At 41.5% G+C, this 25337-nt stretch overlaps 1 protein-coding gene across 4 annotated transcripts in view; it reads left to right on the top strand.

The window, feature by feature from the left end:
* Epb41l4a (erythrocyte membrane protein band 4.1 like 4A) overlaps positions 1 to 25337 on the top strand; it is a 276057-nt gene that overhangs the window by 231571 nt on the left and 19149 nt on the right. For all 4 annotated transcript variants that reach the window (XM_008829628.3, XM_029561863.1, XM_029561865.1 and 1 more), the window contains exons 14-17: positions 3076 to 3159; positions 3548 to 3661; positions 7560 to 7607; positions 8472 to 8549. In XM_008829628.3, the coding sequence (XP_008827850.1) occupies positions 3076 to 3159; positions 3548 to 3661; positions 7560 to 7607; positions 8472 to 8549 (324 nt within the window). The remainder of the gene's footprint in view (positions 1 to 3075; positions 3160 to 3547; positions 3662 to 7559; positions 7608 to 8471; positions 8550 to 25337) is intronic.

The following is a 25337-nucleotide window of genomic DNA, read 5'->3' as shown; positions in this document are numbered from 1 at the left end:
TTTTATCTTCCAGTCTTGATATTTTGTTTTCCATTTCATTCATCCTATTGGTGAGGCTTTCTCCTGTCGTTTCTAATTGGCTTACTGAGTTTTTCATTTCCTTCTTCATTTCAGCCTAAGTATTCTTCAATATTTCTAGCTCTTTTCTGAATTCCAAAAGTTTAACCCTATCTTCCTTCAGTTCTTTGATTTCTTTTGTTTGTGTGTTCTTTAAATTCACTGAATTCTTTTTTCATGTTTATAATTGACTTCCATGTCCTGCATTATCTCTAGGTGGTTCTCACTGTACTCTTCTAGAGGACTATTGGTATTGGGTGGGGATATGTTATTTTGGTTTTTCATGTTATTATTTTTTTCTCTTTGATTTTGACATGTGAATTTCTTTTGTAGTTTCTGATTCTTTTGTGAGACTCAAGCCTTCAAGTTTAGGTCTGCTTCTTTTTTTGAACTTTATGTGTTTTTTTGGTTTACTTTTGTGCATGAAAAGCTGGTTCATCTAAGCTTCTGGTTTTCTCTTTTGATTTTATATTGGAGTGGCCGGATTGCTTTTGTCTTCAGGAGTTCCCACAGAGGCCCAAGTCAGATGAGGATCAGAAGCTCTGAGGCTTTCCCCTAAGGTCTGGATCCCTCCAGGAAAGATTTTGGCCTCAGGAATTTGGAGGTTGGACTGGCCTGGGAGCCGGGCCCAGGAAAGATGCTGGTTTAGGGCAGCTGGTAGCCATGCCACCCAGAGGTGCAAAGGCAGATGGGGGTGGAAAAAGGCCCCAAGGGCTCCTGGCGACTGCACTGAGGAGCTGGGTTGGTCTGGATTCAAACGATCACAAAGAGGAGAAAGCTCAGCCCGGGGGTCCAGGAAAGAGGCCAGGGGTTGTGCTGTCCCAGGGAAGTAGAGGGAGGAGAGGGCAGGGCCAGGCCCAGAAGCAGTGCTCCTGGGGATCCGAGAAGAAACTGAGTTTATCTGGATGCAAAGGATCAGGAAGCAGTGGTGGTTCCCCAGGTGCCTGGGGCTCCAAGACAAGGAATGGGACAGGACCCAGGCTCAAGGAGAGATGGGTGTGGGAATGAGGCTGGGGGAGTCAAGGCGCAGAGTGTACAATGGACTTACCCTGGAGAGAGACCTGCGGGTCAGAGAGAGGTCTGTGGGTCCTAAATTTTTTTTTTAATGAGACAGTAGCACATATATTTACAATGTATCTTTGATCATATACATCCATCCCCACTCTCCCCTCTCACTGCATCCCACACCCTGAATATGTGCTGGTCCCACTGTCATATCCCTCCTCTTCTCTTCTCTTCTCTTCTCTTCTCTTCTCTTCTCTTCTCTTCTCTTCTCTTCTCTTCCTTCCTTCCTCCCTTCCTTCCTTCCTCCCTCCCTCCCTCCCTCTCTCTTTCCCCCCCCCTCCTTCCTTTTTTTCCTCCCTCCTTTCTTCCTTTCTTTCCTTCTCTTCTCTTCTCTTCTCTTCTCTTCTCTTCTCTTCTCTTCTCTTCTCTTCTCTTCTCTTCTCTTCTCTTCTCTTCTCTTCTCTTCTCTTCTCTTCTCTTCTCTTCTCTTCCTTCCTTCCTCCCTTCCTTCCTTCCTCCCTCCCTCCCTTCCTCCCTCTTTCCCTCCCCCCTCCTTCCTTTTTTTCCTCCCTCCTTTCTTCCTTTCTTTCATAACCCTGTGAGTCTAATTAGTACTACCTGCATGAGTTTGGGCATCCTACCAGTGACCACACCTTCAAAGAAAAGTGGGTCCCCCTCTCCCCGCAGCAATCAATTATCAATAGCTCCTCACCTATGGGTGGAGCCTCAGGAGCTCTTTCTCCATTCATGCTAGAATTATTGACTGCCCCGATCTTGTGCAAGTCTTGTGTAGGTAATCACAGCTGATGTGAGTTCATGAATGCAGTGGCCATGATAGTTCAGAAGACAGCATTTCACAGCATTCCTCCTAGACTCTGGCTCTTAATTTTTCCCACCCACTCGTCTGCAATGTGACCCTTGTGGGAGTTGATATAGATGTCCCATTTAGGGCTGAGCACTCAACAGTCACTTGTTCTCAGCATTTTGTTATGAGTCTCTGCATTGAGTGCTGTCTACTGTAAAAAGAAGCTCCTCTGTCCAAGGTGGCAAGTGGCACTAACCTGTGGGTATAAACATAAATATTTGACAGCATGTCAAACAACAATAGTGGGTTTTCTATCTAGGGCCTATGACCTTCCCATCCATGGGCTTTTGACCAGATTTATAGCACCAGGCAAGAATTGTCTTCTGTGGAGCAGGTTTGAAATTCCATCAGAAAGCAGTCAATTAGCCCCATAACAGTCATACCACTATTACACCTGTAGGCACAACTTTATTGGCAAGTCAGTATTGTAGCTTGCATGGTCCATATAGCTGGGAAAATCCAGTCATGACTTTTCTCCCTCAGTGGCCTGCATAGCAACTTTCCGAACTATGAAAGGTAGTCAGCAGGGAGGAAGCTTCCAGATCCATTCCAGCTTGTTTTCTCTATGTCCTGAAACAAAAGTGTATTGTGTCTTATCACTTATTTATGGTGGGCATTGCTCTTGGTTAAGAGCAATGGCAGTAGCCTCTGTTACTTTGAGGTCCTTGGGGGCCTCCTGAGCAATAACTCACAGGGAGGCATGCCACATCTGGCCCTGAGATTTTCATTTAATAACCTTTCTGGGGGAAGCACTGTCTGTCTATTCAGTATATCTCCATTCAAACGCCTCCATTTTTAAAAAATTATATTTTTAATTGGCCGATAAAATAGTGGGTTTCACACATGCTTAGTTGTGCTTAACCCACTTCTACCTCCTCCTCTTCCCTGCTGGGGTGAACTTCTGAAGGCTTCTGTTTCACCTGAGGCAGTACAATTAGAAGCAGGAAGGAGACCCAAAAGTGCTTGCTGGAGAAATACAGTTATCAGGCAGCCACTTTGTGTTCTTTTTAAAAAGAGTCATGGCTATACACAAGCAAACACACATGTACATGTACAACTTAACCTTTAGTACACAATTTTATCAATATGTAAGTTAACATCATTTACTTTGTGACTAACTTATTTTTCATTCTTTGTTATTATTAAAGCTTTAAGAAAGCAAAGAACGAAAACAGCCCTGACACCCAAAGAAGCAAACCTCATGCACCATGGGAAGAAAATGGACCCCAGAGGTAAAGAGGCTGGTTGTCCTTGTGAACAAGGCAGCAGAGTGCTTAGCAGGTGCAGCTCATGGAGTCAGGGAAGCCCACTTCTCTGTGGCTGCTCATAGTGAGCCATGGATGAGGCAGATTCCTCATCAGTTTGGCTGGGGGAAATTTTGAATTAGAAATCAATAGCATGTTTCTTTCCATGAAACCTTTTGCTAGAAAGACAGAAGGGAGAACCAGTGCATAATGAAGAAACTATGTAAGTGGTCATTAGGATAGTTTAGCGTAAGATCATGTATTTCTGAAAATTCTGAATGACATCAATGATACCCCCCACCCCCCCACACACTACCATCACCGCTTCATAGTTTTGTAAAAACTCCCCATTGATGTGTGGACTCTTTGACTCTAGTGGACTCTACAACTCTCCTGGTGACCGCACTAAGTCCCCGAAATTCCCCTGTGCTCGCCGCCGGAACCCATCCTGTGGGAGCGACAATGACTTGGGGCAGCCCATGAGGAGAAGGTGAGCTGCATTTATGATGTAATTCTCAAAATGCTGCTACTCTTTGGTTCCTCATGGAGATAGGAAGCTTATTCTTTTCAAGATAAAGTAGATAGGGGTCCTGAAGTATTTTTCTGAAACAGAATTTTAGAGAATAATTTATGAACTACTGATAGTAACTTTCTATATTTAAAATGACAAATTAAAAATATCATAGATAATATGCTAACTATATAGTGTATATTGCATTGTATTGATAATATAGATGAATATATTAAATATTTCTACCTGGAAAGAAAGAACTGGACTTAAAGACAAGTGTTCCTAGCTGAGTCAGTGTGTTCTGCTCTTCAAAGGGATACTGCTACATAAATATCACTGAAACTTCTTAAAAGCAGAGAAAATGATCTGTTGTATCTTACATAGAAGATCAGGATGTTTTTGGAATTTTGTGTGGATGCCTAATCATCCAAAATGTAAGGACAGGAACCTCATATCAATGTTGTGTTATTAGGGTTAAGTATGTTAAGGCCAATGGGAAAAGAAAACAGAGGCTGGAGAGATGACTCAGTGGTTAAGAGCACTGACTACTCTTGCAGAGGACCCGGGTTCGGTTCTCAGCACCCACATGATAGCTAACAACTGTCTGTAATTTCAGTTTCAGGAGATCCAATGCCTTCCACAGTCATTGTATGCATGGGTGCATTTACACACATGCAGGCAATACACTCATATACATTAAAAAAAATCAATAAATTAAAAAGCCATGTCCACTCTGCTGAGAGGGGGTAATAGGTTGGAAGGAAATAAAGCAGAGTCTTCGAAGCTCTCTCAGGAAGTTTGACTTTGAAAGAGAGAGGAAAGGCAGGGATAGAAGCAGGGGAGTTGTATGGAGTCAGTTTATATTGAAGGCTGGCAAGATGGCTCAGCAAGTATAGGTGCTTACCACCAAGACTGAAAACTTGAGTTTGATCCCAGAACCTGTTGTGGCCTAGGGGTTCAGTCTAGGGGTATGGCTGGGTTCATTTCCTTGGCCAATTAAAGGAAAAATCTCAGACCAGCAGAGAACAAGAAGCAAGCCAGCTTTTATTGAAAAATGATCATACATCCATACACACACTCATACAGAGAAATAAAGCTCTCCACAAGTAGAGAGAGGAACCTGGAAACTAAAATCCAAAACCCCCTGGGAGGACCTGGGTTTTAAGGGTTTTAGTGGTTTTCCTTCCCCTAATTTTTGATTGGTCATCTTAAACAAAGAAGAGAAGGCTGATAGGTTTATGGCTCCAACTGAGGAGCTGTACAAGTTCAGCCTTGGTTTTTATCCGAACTGGTTTGGACTAGTTGGCTGGAAAGAGAACCCTCCTCTGCCTAGAGGGGGAGCCTTTAGGCCTTTTATCTTGGATCCAGAAGATGGAGGTATGCCATGTTTATTATTTCTCAGTGACCCTGTTTGCTTATCAGGATTTAGCCCCTCACAGACTTACATGATGGAAAAAGAGAGAATGGATTCTTTTGAGTTATTCTCTGATCCCCACATCCTCTACACACACACACACACACACACACACACACACACACACATAAATAAAATAACTATTTATAAAAAAAAATTTATGTTGAGAATATTTAAAGCTAGCAAAAGGGGTTTGGCAGGGTTGATACACGTGAGAGATGAGAGGGTGGTCAGTGAAGGGCACGGAGAGGACATGGGATGGGACCCATGGAGCATGTGGGTGGGGAGCCAACCTTAGCCATCAGGGTAGTTCCATAAGTGACAGAGAGGGAGACGTTGGTAAGTGTTATTCTGGGTAGTCGGAAGATGAAAGAATCCTATCTGAGGGCCACGTTTTCCTTTGGAAGGAGAAAGTAGAGTCGAGCTGAAGCAGAGGTGCTAACAGTGCTCTGTAGAAGCATTCCTAGGTCAGAAAAAGGTGGTAAGACTGCTGAATCACCAAGGTCACGAAAGCAGATTTGTACTGTAACAGGCTCCTTCTAGCCACTGCTGCTCAGCTAGCAATTTGGGACTGGCCCAGGAAACCTGGGTACTTTGTGTGATGTTTTTCCCAAAAAGATGGAACGAAAAGCAGAGTTAGGGGAAGTGCTGAGAACTGATGTGCAGCTTATTAAACAAAGTGGAAGCTAAGTAAGGAGACAATGGACAGTGCTCGTGGGATCTGATAAAGGGCAGGATGAGAACAGTTGAGTGAGCAGTCATAGTAACAGCTTGAAAGACTGGAGAGATAGCTCAGCAGTTCAGAGCACTGGCTGCTCTTGTGGAGAACTGGGTTGGGTTCCCAGCACCCACATGGTGGCTAACAACTATAACTTGAGTTCCAGGGGGTCTGATGCCCTCCTCTGGCCTCCATGGGCACTGAACAAAAATGATGCAGTTCCATGCAGGCAAAACATTTGTACTTTGTATTGTACTTGTATTTTGATAAAGTAAATTTGAAAAATGCTTAAAAATTATAATAGTAACAGTTTACAGAGACCAATGTCCTTTGCATTTTAAATGCATTAATTTTTAAAGATGTATTTTTATTATTTTTTAAGATTTAATTTTATTTTTAAAAATTACGTGTGTGCGTGTGTATGAGGGTATGTGCACATGAGTGCTGATGACCACAGAGGCCAGAAATGTAGGATCCCCTGGAGCTTGAGTTACAAGCTGTTACAAGCTGTTTATCTGTGTTGGGAACAGAACTCGGGTCCTCTGGAAGAGCAGTACACATTCTTAACCACTGAGCCATTTCAGTTTTTTTTAAATATAAATAAGATTGATAACAAGTAATAAAATAGAAATTAGAAGTCTCTCAACTAAAGAAAAGTTCAGGACTGAATGGAAATTTCATCAGACCATTAATGAAAAATTAATACTGTGCTCCATATATACACATATAATACACTTGAGTGCAGGTGCCTGTGGAATCTAAAAGAGAATGTTGGATGCCCTGGTGCTTGGGTTGCTGGTGATCGTGAGCCTTCTGATGTGGAACCAAACTCAGATCCTCTGCAAGAGCAGTGCATAGTCTTAACCTCTGAGCCAGTTTTCAAGTCCTCATTTTCTTCTCCTTATAACTGGTTTTGGATGGTTCTGTTAACACCAAGACTCTTAGTAGAGAAGCAATTTGTTTCAGTCTCAGAGCTCCTCAGTGGAAGAGATGCGATTCGTAAATTCAGTTAGACCGGCTTCAGAGCCTGCACTTTTAACCAAGAGCCCTATTAGAGGTACTTGAAGGTAAACAGGAAGTAGTAGCTAGAAGAAAAGGAATTTGTGGTTAGACAGCAATGTATTTGGAGATGGTTATAGATAATAAAATTCAAAGTATGACCACGATGTAGATTGGTGAGTTGTGGTACAAAAGGATTTATAGATGAAATAAAGGAGCTTCAAGGCCAGGATATTAGAAGGGCATCTGACTGAGAGCAGGAATCAGTTAGAATGGCCTGGAAGATTACAGACCTGGAAACTGCAAACTAATCCCATCTTTGGATGAATGGTATTTATCCAACATGTTGTGCATTAAGCATAGATTACAACATCCCTGCAGATTGCTATGTTCTCAAGGCCAGCTGTGGTATGGTGCATGTCTGGGACCTGCTACAGGGCTGGACACACATATATGACATAAATGTGTGGTGTGTGAACAAATACAGAAGAGATCTGAATTAATTGAAGTGGAGCTTGTTTTGGTATGCTTTCTTAACCAGGTGCTAGAGGTTTTTTTTTTTTTTGAAGATGTGAAAGTAAATCTTTATTTTCAGAAGCATTTTAGTTCAGAACATGTGTTCCAAGTAAGTCCCAAGTTGCCGACAATTTCAAATTTATCAATACAAACACATAAACTTTGATATTACAAAGTAAGAACAACTGCATGTGGGAGATGCAGTTTACTATGCTCTTTTATTTCCTTAGGAAAGCCCATAACAGTGGTGAAGACTCAGATCTAAAGCAGAGGAGGAGGTGAGAAAGCAAAAGGGGAGTGAGGAGTGGGGTGTGTAAAGTTGAGGCGTGAGTGGGATTGTTTTCGTCTTTGTCGTGGCTTCTTTAAGAGTACTGAATTGAATTGTCAGTCTTTTGGTGTTGACTCCAGTTTCAATTGACTCTTAGTCTTCCACTCTGTTCTGTCCCTTGACATTTCTTTTCTATTTCCTGTTCCTTTTATGTCTCAGGGGAGCTGTCAGCTAAGTCCTGCTCTACTGTAAACCACCATGCCACAACAAAATCTCTCTCTGTCTCTCTGTCTCTGTCTCTCTCTCTTTCTCTCTCTGTATGTGTTATCCCCAAATGTATTGAACAGGCAGGTGGTAGCTGAGGCTGTGTTGTCCCAGAGGCCTTTCTTATCTTGGCAGGATGGCTGGAGGCCTGTCCTTTTGTAGAGGTAGTTAGGAGGAAGTAAAATCCAGTGGCCTTGTATTTCTCACACATTCTATTAGTAAAATCTGTCACTAGAGCAGTACAAATTCAAAGCGCTAGAACTGAACTTTTTCCCCCTCTAAATGGGGATGAGATTTTATAGCAGGGGTTTTAGCTTTGCTGTGTCAGAGTTTTGTTGGGAGTGATCAGTTTTTGTGGTCCTTTTCTGGGAACGTGTCATTAGCCTTAATCGGCTTTGTCTTTTCTCCGCCCTGCTTTTCCCTGAGCTGTAGACTTACTCAGATGTCTGACTGAGTTCAGAAACACTTACTGGGAGATGAATAATACAGCTCTGTATGTTTGGATTAGTAATTTTTCTGTAAAATTACTTCCAAAGAACCTAATGAATCTTTCTAAAGCTTGTCATAAACATGGGTCTCTTTTCCCCTTTCCTTTCTCTGTTGCCTTCAGGTCACGCTCACGCTGTAACACAAGTAGTGGTAGCGAATCAGAGAATTCTAACAGAGAGCATCGGAAAAAGCGAAACAGGTAATATCTAAATAGTGCAAGTAACTAGAACTCTGAAATCAAAGGCTGTTGTTGGGTAGAAGCTGATGTCTGTGTGCTTGTGAGCTTCATTCGGGGGTGGTACAAAGGGATCTGGCGCTGTTCTGATGCTCTTTGAGTTTCTAATTTCTACAATAAGATGATTAAATAACTTGACAGTGAATTATCTTTTTAAAAGGTAATTCTGTATTTCAGGTACAATGTATGTTGACTTTGTCTAAGGCGAGGAGGAGAGTTTGCTATTGGTGAAGAGATTTTTCCTCGAAATATCTTTAAATATGCTATTACTTTACCTGGCCCCCAAATGAGACTCATTGTCTTAGAGACTGTATTAATTTTAACTTCATATCTCTCTGTATATACACACACACACACACACACACACACACACATATATATCTACATACCTGTTTATAGTCATATCAAGTAAACAGATGAGTAGTTAGTTAATATTTGTAGCACTCAGTTTTTAAGGGCTTGTTAGTAAGATCATATAACATGTAATCAGGATTAGTACTGTTGACCTAATGCATGAATTCCTTCTTCCTAGATACAAAATATTTACTTGAAAACAAGTATTCATGTGACTAATGGAAACACCACAGGGCCGGATTTGATTGCCGGTCATACTGATTTTAAAGTTTTCAACTGGGAGAGTTGCCCTTCTTGTCCCACTCACAGGGGACATTTGGTAGTGTTTAGAGACATTTATCTTTGTTGCAACTGGGTGAAAGATTGCTACTGGACAGAGATGCTGCTAAACATTCTCCAGTGTAGAAGACATACCCCCCAACAAGGATGCATCCAGTACTAAAACTGCTGTTGAGAAACCTGTTTTTACCTAATGTGGAATTCAGGCCTGCTTGCTTTGCTTTTCTAGGCCATCTTCTTCTGTAAAATGAGGAAGTTGGACTAATTTCCAAGGTCCTTCTTTGGAAACCCTTGTGCTTGGCGCAAACTGAATGGTCTTTCCTCTAGCTACAAAGCCCGTATCTCAATAGCCTAGACAGCTTTGGAAGAGTGGACTACTTGCTTAGGAAAAGTTTCTATGTGCCGCTTTTCAGGGGCCAGAATTACACCAGATAGTTGCAAAATCAGTGTGTTATGACACTTTTCTCAAGGAAACAATTTGAGTTTCCCTGTGAAAATACAACAGCAAGAGGCAGCTGTCCCTTGGCTATCTTCTTCCTACTGTAAAAGCAAGCATTTTTGCACAAATACCAGAAAACAAGACAAAAAAAAAAAAAATTTACCTGGTTTCTCTGCTTAAAGTTTGGACTTATTGACCAAACCAGAAGCTATTTGTTTTGTTTTCTATATTCCAAGCTGTGCTCCTAAATGCCCTTCTCAACTGCTCAGAATATAACCTGTTTAAAAACAGTGTCATTTGGGGCCAGATGTGCTGTTCAAAATGAAACAATTGATAAGTTGCCACAAAACCCTTAAATCGCCCACGACTGATCCAGATGCACTGGCATCAGTGATCCTGCCAGGTGTTTCTTCCCTGAGAAGTTTTACCTCTCTCCCCCATGGACAGTTTTTTAAATGGCTTTCTCAGCGTTAGAATAGCAGGGTTCTGAATGTTCAAATGCTAATGTACTTTGTAAGGCCAGTGAAGAGACGTAGCTTTCAAAGCACACGATGATCCCTGTTCATGTAAAGGAGCCAAAGGCTTTCACAGTTTATTTTACCTGAAGTGATACTGCCCTAGGGTTAGATAGGTTCCTCTGTCTCTGGAAGACTGACATATATTAAAAAAAAAAAAAAAAAAAAAAAAAAAAAAAAAAAAAAAATGGACAGAGGAAGAAGTATTTTCAGTTCTGACCTCCACCCATGCAGATTCTGCTGTAGCAGGCAACGGTGTGCAAGGAAGGAGGGCTCAAAGTCTGTACACTCCCTCTGGTGCCACTTACTCACTATGCTGTGGTAACGTCAGCCCCTCCATCCGGTAATCTGGCTTTTGCCAGGATGCCTGCATCCTGTATGAGGCTGCCTGGGTCTGAATATTTAATCTGTAGTCCTGCTATTGTACAAGAACTCTTGGGTCTGTGGCAAAGGATAGGTCCTGATATCTGACTTTGCACTTGTTCAGGAGACTTCTCTTGGAAAGGTGATGAGTCGTCAGTCCCATGCACCTTCCCTGTTCTTGGCTGCCAGTGGGACTCGGCAAGCTTTTGGCACCATCTTTGTGCTTCTATGAAAGGTTTTTAGTGACCATAGCATTGGTCAAATAGAATCTGGTACATGTTGATATTTGATTTCTCACTAGCAAGGTCTCTAGATTCAGCCCTGGGTAATTCTTTATCTTTGCAGCAAGGGCCTGTACCCTGACCCACCCCACTTGTTTATCTGGCTTTGGGAAATTATAACTTTGGGGAGAAAGGCAACTTCTGGGAAATTCTATCTTCTTTTAAAATTTTTATTAGCATATATTAATAATACAGAATCATTGGTTTCATTATGCCATTTTCATAAAGTACATAATGTATTTGTTCTGGTTATTTTTTATTGACACAACCAAGAGTTGTCTGGGAAGAGGGAGTCTCAGTTGAGGGATTTCCCAGATCATATTGGCCTGTAGCTATGTCTGTGGGGAGTTGTCTTGACTGTTGATTGATGTGAGGGCATCTAGCCAACTGTGGGTGGTACTACTCTTGGGCAGGTGATCTGACTGGTGCGTCCTGTCTCCAAGTTCTTGCCTTGATCACCTCCCCTGACTTCCTTCAGTGATGGACTGGTACCTGGAAGTATAAAATGAAAAACCCTTTCCTCTCCAAGTTGCTTTGGGTCATGGTGTTTATCATAGCAACAGAAAGCAAACTAGGATGGTATTTCAGTCATGTTCACTTCTGTTACTCTCTCTCGTCCCCTTCCTAGTCCCACTAATTTACTTCTCAACCTGCCCCTTGAAGCCTTCATCTCTCCCTCCCTCTGTCCCACTGTCCCTCCCTCCCTTCCTACTTCCCTCCCTCTTCCCCTTTCTCTCTCTCTCTCTCTCTCTCTCTCTCTCTCTCTCTCTCTCTCTATTTCCCTCAATGAGTTTTCATTAGGGTTGTTCATAGGACCATGGGCATTGAAAAAAATATCTCTCCCTTCCCCATCAACTATTAATTGCATGTAAATCCTTAGAGAGGGCTGGGACCCATTGAGCTCCTCCCCCTTCTGTGACAGGGTGTTGACTGGCCCAGTCTTGTTCAGATCTTGTGCAGGTAATTGCAGCTGCTGTGAGTGCAAGAGCCATGTGATGCTTGGCAGTGTTCCACACCATCCCCCCACTCTGACCTTCAGTGTTTCCTAAGCCTTGGAGAGGGTGCCTTATTTATGACTGAGCATTCATAAGTCATGTATTCTCATTACTTTAATGAATTGTGGGCTTCTGCACTGACCGCTACAAAAGAAACTTCTCTGACCAAAGCTGACAGCAGCACTATTCTGTGGGCATAAACATAGCTGTTTAAAAAGGCTATTTGACAGGCACATCAAATCCAATTAGCAAAATGAACAACAGCATTAGCTTTCCAACTAGGGCCTATGACCTTCCTATCTACTGACTTTTGACTGGGTTTATGGTACCAGAATTCTCTCCTGTGGAGCCTGCCTAAAATCCAACCAGAATGCAGCTGGTTATCCCCATGGCAGACTTTCCTTTACATCACTGGACTCAGCTTGCCTGGACCATTGTTATTACACAAAGGGAACACAGCCAAATAAGACTGTTGATGACAATTCTCCCCCAGCAGCCTGCGTAGCACTGACTGAACTATAAGGACTAGCCAACATGGAGGAAGCTTCCAGTACAGTGCAGCTTGACTTCTCCATGTCCTGCAACCAAGATGTGTGACGTCCTCAGCCAATAAAGTCTTACCATCTAGTACTGGTGGGCAACCAAGAGCAGTGACAATTGCCTGTATTGTTCTGTTGGCCTCCGGGGCCTCCTTGACTAACAGCTTACAGGGAGATAGCTTACCCGTGGCACTGGGATTTTCAATAATAATCTATGGCTCCTATGGGAGCCGCTTTATTCCACTCACAAGGTACCTCCATTCAAGTAATTTTGTTTTATTCTGTTTTTTGGTTAGCTTATCCAGTATCAGATTTCCTTATGGATTTTTCATTTATCATTAGTTTTGATTGCACACTTTCCCCTACCCTCATCTCCTTGGGTGTTGCATCATCTTTGCAGCAAGCACCTACCCCCCAACCCCATACATCCTGCTTTCCTGTCTTCCTTTGGGAAACTGTAGCTTGGAGAGAGGAGCAATTTATACCCAAATTTATTTTTCAGAAAATACTTCGGGAGCACATGTGTCCTGTGGAATTTCTGGCATAGTTGGGTTTTTTTGTTTTTTGGCTGTTGGGTATGGTCTTGGGATGTTGTTTCCTTTACCATACCTTCTTGCTGGATTTTTAAAATATTTAATTAAACATAAAAGAAGTCTTTCTTCTTCCTCCTTCTCATCCTCCTCATCATAGTCCTCCTTCTCTTCCTTCTTGTCCTCCTCTTCATCCTCTTATTATTACTATCATTATTGTCATTTTTCAGAATCTCATGAAGCTCAAGCTAGTCTCAAACTTTCTGTATAGTCAGGGATGACCTTGAACCTCTGCCTCAACCTCTGAAAGATAGACTACAGGCATGAACTGCCATCATGCCAGTTCTATGTGGTTCTCGGGATCAAACCCAGGGCCTCATGCATGCTAGGCCACCACTCTACCAACTGAGCTACATCCCCAGCCCAGGAAATCTTTCTTATTAGGCCTCAGGCCACTCTGTGGGAGTGCTGGGCATTTGTTGTTTATTTTTTCACAAACTTGATCCAGTAGAGCTCAAGCTGCTCTATTGTTTCCATGTGTAATAAAAGCCCCTATTTAAAAATCTATTATGTGTGAAGAGAAATAATGTTCACAGATTAATTTCATCTAGAATAAGCTTTTAGCACCACTAAAAAATGTTAAAATCCAGCCAGGTGTGGTGGCCCATGCCTTTAATACCAGCTCTTGGGAAGCAGAGACAGGCAGATCTCTGAAAAATCGAGGCCAGACTGGTCTATATAGCAAGTTCCAGGCCAGCTGGGGCTACAGGGAGACCCCATTTCAAAAACAAAACAAATCATCTCTGCTTCTTCAGTTGCCCTCTGCCCTTCCTACTCCTCTTCCAGCCTGTAGCAGTCATTCTTGGTTTTCTCTTTGTTTTTTTGTGACAAGATCTCATTGTGTAGTGCAAGACCCTCCTGTCACATTGTCATGAGCATTTTATGTCAGAAACAGAAACAGACAAACATGTTTCTGTCTTTCCACAATGTCAGAATTTATTGAATAACAATAAATTCAGAAGCTACATAGGTTTCGTTGGTAGCACTATACCAGATTGGCAGCACTTTGCCAGGCAGTACCAGTTTCCTTGGTACTCTGCTGAGGCACACACATACTCTTTCATTCCAATGTTAATTGCTAACTTTAACTCTCAGATCACACATTACACATCCCACAGTAAAAATATCTATGCTTATATGTAGGTTACAGAAAGTCAAGACAAAGTTGACAGAGAAGCACAAAGAAATTGGTAGGTTTTGGTGGTGATTTTTTGTTGCTGTTGTTTGGTTTGGGCTTTGTTTTCGTTCCTGTCAGTTTGTGCAGTTGGGCCTCAAACTCCTTAAATTCTGCAGCGGCCTTTTAACCCTTTGTAGCCATTTCTACAGCCATTTTAAAAATTCTTTTCTCAGTCAGATGTGTCCAGTAAGTTCTCCAACCTGATTTTCCTGATATGATTTAACATACCCATGTGTTCCTACAACCCTAATTATTGTTGATAAACTCACAGGACAGCAGTTTTTCTACTTTTTTTTTAAAAAAAACAAACTTTTATTATTTTCATTTTATGTGTATGAGTGTATTGCCTGCATGTATGTGAGTGCACCCGTGCCATGCAATGCCAAGGAGGTCAGAGAGAGCTTCGGATTCCCCTGGAACTGGAGTTTAGGATGGTTTGTAGCTGCCATATGGGTGCTGGAATTGAACCTGGGTCCACTGCAAGAGCAGTCAGTGCTCTTAACCAGTGAGCCATCTCTCCGGCTACACTTTTTCTACTTTTAAGAAAATTTATCAGTCTGCTTTGTGTCTTGTGCACAGTCAGTCTGCCTCTCCATTTGCCCTCAAAATGGGAACAAAAGTAGCTTGTAAACGAAGTCTCTCAGGGCAAGGCAACGCCTCAAACATGGAGTAACTTAGGGCAGGCTATAGTTTGGTCTCAATACTCAATGCCCTAAGTGCTGGGATTATAGGTGTGTACCAGCACAGTGCATCTGTACCAGGCATTCTTAATCCCATCCATGACTTGGTTCTGGAGTGGTCTCACAACCCTGTGGAATTATATATAAAGTTGTGTGTGTTTCAAATGCATCATTTTCTAGAGATGGTATCTATAGCTTTTAGCAGATTTTTGAGGGTTTTGTATATGATGTTCCCCCTAAGGCGGTATGAAATTTTTGTTGTGGTCTAAATAGTGAAGGATAGATTGGTATTGGAAAATAACATTGACGTTTCAATTTACTGGTAGGATTAAGAGCTAAATTGTTTAAGTTTTCTTTCTTCCTCTCTCTCATGCTTTCGCTCTCTGAGATAGGATCTTCTATAGCCCAGCCTATGCTCAAACTTGCATGCAGCCATGGATGACCTTTAACTTCTGGTCCTTCTGCTTCTACTTTCCTAGCGCTGGGATCTAGGCCTACATTACCACACCTAGTTTATGTGGTGCAGGCTATCAGGCCTCATGCAAGCTAGGCAGACATTACCAACTATATGCACCCCAGCCTACTTAAGCTTTATTTAGAGATTATTTTCCTGTACTGATTAGTGAAACAATTGATTTGGTTTCATTTATCAAATGGGAGCCTATCAGAGTCTAATCACTTTGAAATTAATGGATCATGTGAATATTAAATTGTATTTGTTTTAAATGGCTAGAATTTTGACATTTGTCCCTAAGATCAGAAAGGACAGTCAGTAATTGAGAAGAGGAAGGGGATCAGTGAGAGTGAGAGAGGAACAGAAGAGGGTATTGGGGTGAATATGACCAAAATATGGCATATACACATATAAAATATCATAATGAAACTCACTACTATATATAATTAACATATGCCCATAAAAAACAAATTTTAAAAAGGATCAGTCACTTCACCTCTACAGGTTTGAGCCCATAGGCATGTACCTTGGATTTGCATGTTGAAGGAAGACCCAGGAAGTCGGCCTATCAAATAAAACCTTTCACGCACCAGCTTCCCTTGCAAACTTCTTTAACTTAATAAGATACTGTCCGTGGAGCTGGAGAGATTGCTCATTGGTTAGGAACACTGGCTGCTCTTACAGAGGACCCAAGTTTGGTTCCCAGCATTCGCATGGCAGCTAACAACTACCCGTAACTCCAGTTCCAGAGCCTCTATGTCCTCTTCTGGCCTCCATGGGTATTTCACGAATGTGCTGCACTTATATACATGCAGGCAAAATACTCATGGACATTGAAAAAAAAAATAGCCAGGTGTGGTGTTGCACACTTTTAATCCCAGCACGGGGGAGGGAGAGGCAGGCAGATCTTTGTGAGTTTGAGGCTAGCCTGGTCTACATAGTGAGTTCCAGGACAGCTGGGGCTACAAGGAGACCCTGTCTCAAAAAGACTAAATAAATAAATAAATACAATTTAAAATTGAAATAAGATATTCTTCACATTCAGAGAAAGGGGTCTGCAGAACTGTGCTCTTGGTGGAAACCTGCTGTCCTGTGGGCATTGCTAGGGAGACTCTGGATCACTCTTTCATTAGCTTTGAAGTTTTGCTAGATTCTTGGTGTTTGAAGTGGAAGATTTGGAGGGGTGAGTGACACAGATAGACAAGAGTCTGCTGTTTCTTGTAGAAGTGAAAAGGTGGAAGTACTCTAGAGCCTGGTGAGGATTAAGAGTAAGAGAAATTAGAGAAATGGGCCCAAGAGCAGGACTAGAGCTCTGGTACCATAGACCAATGGAAGCCTTCCCTGTTTTTATTCTGGGATATTTGCATCATAAACAACAGTTGTGTGTATGACACTTTTGTGTCCTTGTGAAAATAGGCAGTGTGTGTTATGAAAATGATCCTGCTTTGAAAAGTTCTGGGCTATGAGCTAGTCACTTTACCCTCTGTATTAGTTTCTTGTCTGTTGCTGTGATGAGACACCATCATCATCTTGCAGGAGGAAGAGTTTATTTGGCTTATGGTTCCAGGGGAAACAGTCCACAATGGTGGAGAGACCTGGCAGAAGGAGGTGGGAGGAGCAGAAAGCTGAGTGATCACATCTTCAAGCAGGCACAGGAAGCAGAAACTGGAAATCAGGCAAGGCTTAAGAACTCTCAAAGCCTGCCCCCAGTGACATGCTTCCTCCAGCATGGCCACTCCTCCTAAAATCTCCCAAAACCGTACCACCAACCTGGGGAAAAATGTCCAAAGGCTTGGAGCCTACGAGGGACATTTTTATTCAAACTACCACATCCTCTGGACCTTTGCTTCTCAAGCTCAAGATGAAAGAATACCTACCCTGCCCTCCTCACAGATTAAGATTCAGGAGATAATGGATGTGTTGTGAAGTGTGCAAAATTCCTGCACAGGCAGATGCTATTAAACTAATGAGAACACTCAGCTGCCCTGTGTTATCTGGAGCCCTAGAGGATATGGAATGTGGGGCTGGCTCCTTTGAACAGAAAAGACCACATTTGAAACATGCATTCATTATGGCATGCATGTTGTTAGTTTGTTCCTGACTCACAGATGTCTTTTAGGATTGATTAGTCTATTAGTCTATGATGTATCTATTAGTATCTGAAGAACAGCTTAAGATAGTTCTTATATGTCCTTTAAGGTCTTTTATATAATTTTTCTAAATAAGGAAGAAGCATATTCCTCTGGTAGAAATTTAACATTATAACTTGCAGGAACAAGATTGCTGAGTGGAAGTATCTTAGTTACTTTCCGTTGGTGTGATAAAGCACTCTGACCAAAACCAACTGGGGGGAGGGGGGTATTCATCTTACTCCTCCATGTCACAGTCCATCACTGAGAGAAGCTGGGGTAGAAGCCTGGAGACAGGCACCGAAGCACAGAGGACAAGCAACACTGCTTACTGCCTTGATCCTCTGGTCTGTGCTCATCCTGCTTTCTCATACAGCCCAGGCCCACCTGCTCAGGGGTGGCACCACCCACAGGGGGCTGGGTCCTCTCACATCTCAACAATAAAGAAAATGCCTTGCAGATGTGCCCACAGGTCAGTCTGATAGAGGAAATTCATCCCCCAATTGAAGTGCTCTCTTCCCAGCTGTGTCAAGTTGGCAACCAAAGCCAACCAGGATAGGGGTGAATGCAGAAGATCCTGACTTAGATTTCATCAAGAGAGTGGTTTTTAAAAGGTGCAGGGGTGACCTGAGTTCAGCATGAGGGCCCGAGTTCAGATCCCAACACCCATATATAAAGCTAGGCATGGCCACACATATGCCTGCAACCCCAGTGCTGTGGGGAGTAGAGACAGGAAGCTGTCTGGGGCTTGGTGGCCACAAGCCTAGCATCAGGCTTAGTGAGAGACCCTGTCTCAAAGGAGTAAAGTAGAAAGTGATAGAGCAGGATACCTGATGTCCTTCCCTGATCTCCGCAAGCATGTGCATAGGCATGTTCACCTGTGCACACACATGTACATACACCATGCACACCACACAAACACCACACACACACACACACACACACACAGAGATTGTTTCGATAACCTTAGGGAAAAAATGTAATGGGGATGTTAGCAAACTTGAAATCATGTAGGCTTCTTTCTACATCAGCGGAACATAGGTATTTTCCTTGCAAGCATCCCCCACTATGCTGTCCTTGATTTAAGGACAGCAATAAGATATACTTTTTGATTATGAAGAGGATAGCTCCTACACAGCTGGTGCAGACAGACTGTGGTCACCATGCCACAGATGCAGAGGCTCCTGATTTCTACCTTAATGAGCATACCAAGATACAGACCTTTGATATGGGGGACATTTGGCTTCCAGAGCATAATGAAAATTGATGGAGAGTCTGTGGAAATACAAAGTTACAGCAGAGGCAAGCTGTCAAATTCCTGTGGGGAAAACAGATTTTAAAAATCATGAAAACAAGAGAATTTCAAAGTAGAATTGCATCAAAGGTAGTCCGTTTTAGTAGCAGAAGTATAAGAAATAAGTAGAAGAGAGTGAAACAACTTTAAGGGCAAATAAGAATAATTTATTGATGGTGGGGAAAGTAAATGCATCTTTTTGCTTACTGGTCTTAAGGGAATAAGTCAACAGATGCTTAGATCCAGTAAATTTCCCTAGGGAAGAAAAAACTACTGAAAAAAAAGGAAGATTGCTTTAGAGCAGGTGAGCCAAAAGTGAGTGCATTTGATGAGAACACAAGTTCCCCATCAGTTGGGACTCACTGATTTAATTTTAACAGTTCAGTGGCCATGTGAAGCAGTTGTCTGGAATGTTATGCTGCAGCCAAAGAGCAAAGATTTGCTTCAGTGTGTGATTGGTTTGTAAATAAAATACAAATAGGAAAACATTGAGTTTTAAAGCTAGACAGATCTTTGAAACAATTTTGCACATGAACAAACTGAGACCTGACCAAAAGAGATAAGCAGTTTGCTCAAAGTCTCTGAGTTAGATAATGGCAGATCTGGGAATGGACAGAACACAAGAGCAGAGGGCTTATGCATTTGCTTCTAAAGACTTCTCAGGTTCAGCATTAAACATGGTCTTTATCTCAGTGAATTAAGAACTTGCATAAAGGAAGGTCCCATTAAGTACAAAACTGATAAAGGGAGAGGACAAAGTAGAGCCCCTGGGGGATTTGTGTGATAACTCATTGGGTAATATGAAGATTTGTGTGGAAGAGACAGAACTATAATTGGGAAGAAAGGAAAGAAGAGGAATAGTTATCCTCATTATTGTTATCAAATGATTATATGGCATTTCATCTTCAAAGTCTTAGCAAATTTGAAGTGTCAAGTAGTAAAATCTAAATTGCTTGGGCAGCCTAGGAAAAAGTAGATTATGAAGGTTTGGTGAGAAGTGGAGGAAATACGTTAAAATTCTCCTGTTCTGAAATATTGTTGAAATTGGCTGCATCTCTCTCATTAATTAAAAAGAAAAAGCCTTGTTATGATAGATTTCCTACACTGGCTGTTGACTCTCTATGCTTAACAGATGGAGAAATAGGCAAAAATATGTTGAATGTAGATTTAAGGGATTGAGGGGTACAGGTCTTTTGTAGCATTTAAAAAGGACTACACCTGCAATTTAACTTACAATGAACTCTTTTTTTCTTTTGATAATCTCACGATTGTGATATGAAAGCACATTTTGACTTTTTAAAGAAAGATTTTATGCCAAATTCAAGGCTTTTAGAGTTTCCATTCCTCATGATGTACATTTCTATATCAAATTAAAATATAGCTTTAAGGGAGCATAACACCACTTGTATATCCTATATCTAAGAATAAATGAGACTTAAATCTAAGAATCATGTCAGGTGGTAGTGCACGCCCATAATCCTAGGATGTGGGAGGCCAAGGCAGGAGAATTAGGGTTCAGACTATAGTTTACTTAGTGAGTTCCGGAACAGCTGGGGGCTACAGGGAAAAAAAAAAAAAAAAAAAAAAAAAAAAAAAAAAAAAAGTAACACATGCCTCTCAAGGACTGAGTGCTAAAATATTCTTGCTTCTAAGTGCTGGGATTTTTTTGTTCCCAGGTTGCACCTATGCCTTCTGGAGCAGTTCAGTAATGGAAGAAATGACACTTTCATTCTTGTAATGAGGCACCATTAACCAGAGGCCTTTTGTAAGAGTGTAATTTCAAACTTCATTACAGACCAGGACAGCCACACCAGCATTACTCAGGAAGATGGGCTTCTCTTGTGACTCTGCAATGGGCCTTGCATTTTTAATGCATCTTGTTAGAATATTTATGAAACAGCATCACCTATAGAAGGCATCTGTCTTTAAAGCATGTGGGTCACAAGGATATGACAAGGCTTCACTGGCCTCACTTGAGAGGCAAGGCTTCACTGGCCTCACTTGAAACCTTCTAGTTTGAAAAATAAAAGTATATGTTATAATCTGAAATTCATTTTGATGTAGTCCTTATTACTGACAAGGTAAAGGATATCTACATGCACGTGTTCCCAAAGGTTTAATTTTTCATCCAAGTGTGAAGGTTAACCTGCTGAATTCTACAATAGATGAAAATTCATGTACAGCTCTTTTCCTTTTAAATGTCTACTCTGGGAAAAGTATGTGTCGGACTCAGTTGGTTCTCAGCCTTTCTAGTAGGGCTGATACACAAAAATACTGAAAGATCCTGACTTCCTGATAAATATATTTCATGTTGTTAAATTTAATCCTGCTCAGGAACTGTGCAGTAATCCCATCTAGAATGGAAGCTTTAGTTGAAAAGACTCCAGAGGTAAGACTTCAGAGAAACACATTTTATGTCTAAGTCTTGGGTCGAGATTTTAATAACTTAATATTAATGGTCTCAATTCTCCAATAAAGACACAGACTAGTAGATTGGATTAGGAAACAGGATCCAGGCTGGAGAGATGGCTCAGCGGTTAAGAACACTGGTTGTTCTTGCAGAAGACCCAGGTTCAAATCCCAGCACCCACATGGTAGCTAACAACTGTCTGTAACTCCAGTCCCAGGGGATCTGACAGCCTCTTCTGACCTCCGTGGGCATTGTATGACGTGGGTGCACTTACCTACATGCAGGCAATACACACATACATGTAAAATAAAAATGATAAATAAAATTTTTAAAAAGTTTTTAAAAAAAAAGAAAACAGGAGCCATCTTTTTACTGCCTCCACGAAACATACCATCAGCAATAGATACCTATGGATATAAAACTGAAAAAAGGTATTCTAAGCAAAAGGAACTAAGAAATAAATAGGTGTAACTATGATAATATCTGACAAAATAAACTTCAAACCAAAACTAATCAGAGGAAGTAAGGAAGGTCACTTCGTACTCATCAAAGGAATAATGCACCAAGAGGACTCTAAAATATACTCACCAAATACAGGCACATCCATATTTGTCTTCATAAGAGACAGACTGCTAGAGCCAGGTGTGGTGGTGCATGCCTTTAATCCTGGCACTTGGGAGGCAGAGCCAGGGGGAATCTCTCAGTTCAAGGGCAGCCTGGCCTGCATAGCAAGTTCCAGGCCAGCTGGACTTCAGGGAGACCCAATCTCAAAAAGACTCCCCCCTGCAAAAAAAACCCAAACCAAAACAAACAAACAAACAAAAAACCATAAACATACTATTAGATCTAAAACCACAGATTAATACCAATTCAGAGATAGTGGGTAACTTCAATACCTGACTCTCAGCAATAGTCAAGTCATCTGGACAGAAACTTGAACAGAGAAACATTGGTGTTAAATGGCATCATAAATGGACTTAACAGACATGTACAAAACATTTCACCCAAACACTAAAGAATACACGTTTTTCTCAGCAGCTCATGAAGCATTTTCCAAAATCGGCCATATACTCGGGCACAAAGCAAGTCTTTAAAACATAAGAAAATTGAGATAACATCCTGCATTCTACTTGACCAAAATGGAATAAAGCTGGATGTCAACAGTAATAGACACTACAGAAAGTACACAGACTCATGGACACTAAACAACACATCACTGAATGATAATTGAGTCAAGGAAGACATCAACGAGGAAATTTTTAAATTCCTAGGGTTGAATAAAAATGAAAACAGTCCTAAAAGGAAAGTGTATAGTGCTAAGTGTCTACCTAAAATGCTTGATAGATCTCTAAAAAATAACTTAATGATTTACTTGAAGGCCTTGGAAAATCAAGAGCAAACAATACCCCTAAATAGAAGTTGATGGTATCTGGAGAGATGGCTCAGCAGTTACGAGCACTTCCTACTCTTGTAGAAGACCTGGGTTCACTTCCCAGCACTCACATTAGGAAATTTACAGCTGCCTGTAACTCCAACTCCAGTGGATCTAGTTCCTGCTTTTGGCCCATGCAGGCACCCGCATGCATGTGCACACAAGACACACATATACACATAATTTAAAATATTTTTTTTAAAACCCAGTGGATGTGAAGAGATGATCAAAATCAGAGCTGAAATTAAATAGAAACAAGCAAACAAGTAACAAGAACAAAATAGAAAGAACCAATGAAATGAAGTTGGTTCTTTGAAAAGATTAACAGATTTTCAAATCTGCATGCATATAATGTATTTTGATCAAATCCACCTCCGGTTCCCTTCCGTCCAATTCCTCCCCTCTGCCCCCCCCACATACCCACCCCCAGAACATTTTTTTCCCTCCCAACTTCATTTACTCTTTTTTGAACCCATGGAGTCCACTTGGTGCTGCTGCAAGAGTGTAGGACATCCACTGGAGCACGAGTGGCCTCTCAGGGCCCGCATCCCTGAAGAAAACTGACTCCCCCTACCCTCCTCCAGCCATCAATTCATCAGTTGCTCCTCAGCTAGGGGTAGGACTCCATGAGGTCTTCCCACATCCATGCTGGGATTTTTGCTGGCTGGATTTTGTGTAGGTCTTAATGCATGTAGTCACAACCACTCTGAGTTCATGTGTGTAACGGCCCTGTCATGTGAGACAAATACTGTTTTGCTGCAGATGTCAACTACCTCTGGCTCTTAAATATTTCCATCCTTTCTTCTGAAATGTCCTTGAGCCTTAGGGACAGGGGGTGTGATAAAGGGATGCTCCCTAAGCCTTTATGGCAGGAGTGTGATATAGATGTTCCATTTAGAGCTGAGCATTCCATAGTCTCTTATTCACTGCACACTGACCAACTGTGGGTCTCTCTGTTAATTGATACCTATTGCCAGAAAAAAAAAGCTTATTTGATGAGAGCTGAGAGATATCTATGAGTATAAAGATAAGGATTTTATACCCCACCCAAGCATGGAATTAAAAAAACTCGTAATTTACTTTATTTTATGTGTATGAGTGTTTTGCCTGCATGTATATAAGTACACTTGTGTGTGCAATGCCAGGGGAGGTCAGAGGAGAGCATGGGGACACCTAAAACTGGAGTTATGGCCTGTTATTAGCTGCCATGTGGGTTTTGGGAATCGAATTCGAGTCCTCTGTAAGAGTAGCCAGTGCTCTTAACTGCTGAACCATCTCTCCAGTCCCTGCATGAATTCTTAATAAAAATTGTTTAAGTAAACGATATCAAAATATCATATATGCATGTTTGCACATGTATCATGATTACATCATGTTATTCTTCAAATAGCAGACATGAAAACATTAGGGAGGAAATACATTTCAAAGGCTTACAGCTTGCTGTGGATAACTATTTTACTTTCCATCATTCCCCTTTGTCTACAGATTAAATAGTTTCTTCTTCATAAGGTACTGTTCTTTTTCACTTGAATTTTCATTCTGTTATCACTGTTTAATTCTGTGTGAGATGAATTTGCTGCCATCACTGACTCTGATTTCCAAGCGAATGTATGCAGTCCGCAGTCTATGCTAAGTGCTGTACCGGGAATACAAGGACCCTGCTTAGAGAGGACACTCAAACTTGCTGGTGCTTTCTGCTGTTGTCTTCACAGTCAGGCTCACATAGCTGCAGTACCAGGATGAGACAGTCCCAAGTGTCTCTCCACACCCAGGAGGCACTCACTGGTGCAGCCTCCTGTGGAGCTTACAGAAATGAAAAGTTAGATAGTCACATAATATCACACAACAGGTGTTTGATTTGCACCGAGAGTATTCACAGCTCCACGGCATCTTTGCAGTGCTGGCCTTGAACTTCTGATCTTTATTTACATGTTAAGGACTTCTTTAAGTTCTCACCTCCACCATGCTTCACCTCATGAAGAATAGATACATCCGAGGCTAAAACTACTACAGGCTGAGTGGGATCTGTGATGAGTTTGTTAAGTTCACACAAAAATTCAGAATTGCTTGCCAATACTTGCAAATTAGAAGAGTTCACTTTAAACATCCAGACTTACGGGTTTCGTCTTTTGGAAAAATGAGAGCCTTTGGTAGTGCTGTCCTGTGATCACAGATGGAAAGGCCTGTGCTCCTTGACACCCACTGCCATCTTCCTTTCCCTCATTTGGGTTTGCTGCCTGGCACCTGCCATTTGGCTGTACAATTTCCATTCCGTCTTATACATTTGAGCAACCCCACGTAAAAATGGTACATGCTTATTCAGCTGGGAAAGCCTTGTCCTACCATATTGAACTTTGTACACTTCTGGTTTTCTGTCTTAAAAAGAAATGGTAATTATGTAATTATGTCTGGTTCCTATGGCTCATGATAATGTTAACAATTACTGTGAATTTTTAAGACCTTTTCAAAGTAAGTTTTTGTAAAGGTATTGCATTTTAACTAGCATGCATTAAAAAATAAAAATGCTTTTATTAAAGACTTTAAGATTAGCATTGTAACTCTGTCTAAAAAAAAATAGTATTGTAGTATTACACTGGTTATTTCTTTGGTCAAAATTAAATTGTGTTGAGACAGGGTCTCATGTTGCCCAACCCAGCCTCAAACTTGCTATGCAGCTGAGGCTGGCTTGAACTTCTGATCTTCCTGCTTTTACCACCTAAGTGTGATTGCAGATGGACACCACACCTGGCTTAAAGGTGTTTCCAATTATTATTTTTAATTTATTATTTTTATTTTATGTGTATGTGTATATTGCCTGCAT

This window comes from Nannospalax galili, unplaced genomic scaffold (assembly GCF_000622305.1).
Source record: "Nannospalax galili isolate Female #2095 unplaced genomic scaffold, S.galili_v1.0 scaffold494, whole genome shotgun sequence".
Classification (NCBI taxonomy): domain Eukaryota; kingdom Metazoa; phylum Chordata; class Mammalia; order Rodentia; family Spalacidae; genus Nannospalax; species Nannospalax galili.
This window is presented reverse-complemented; position numbering and strand designations above follow the sequence as displayed.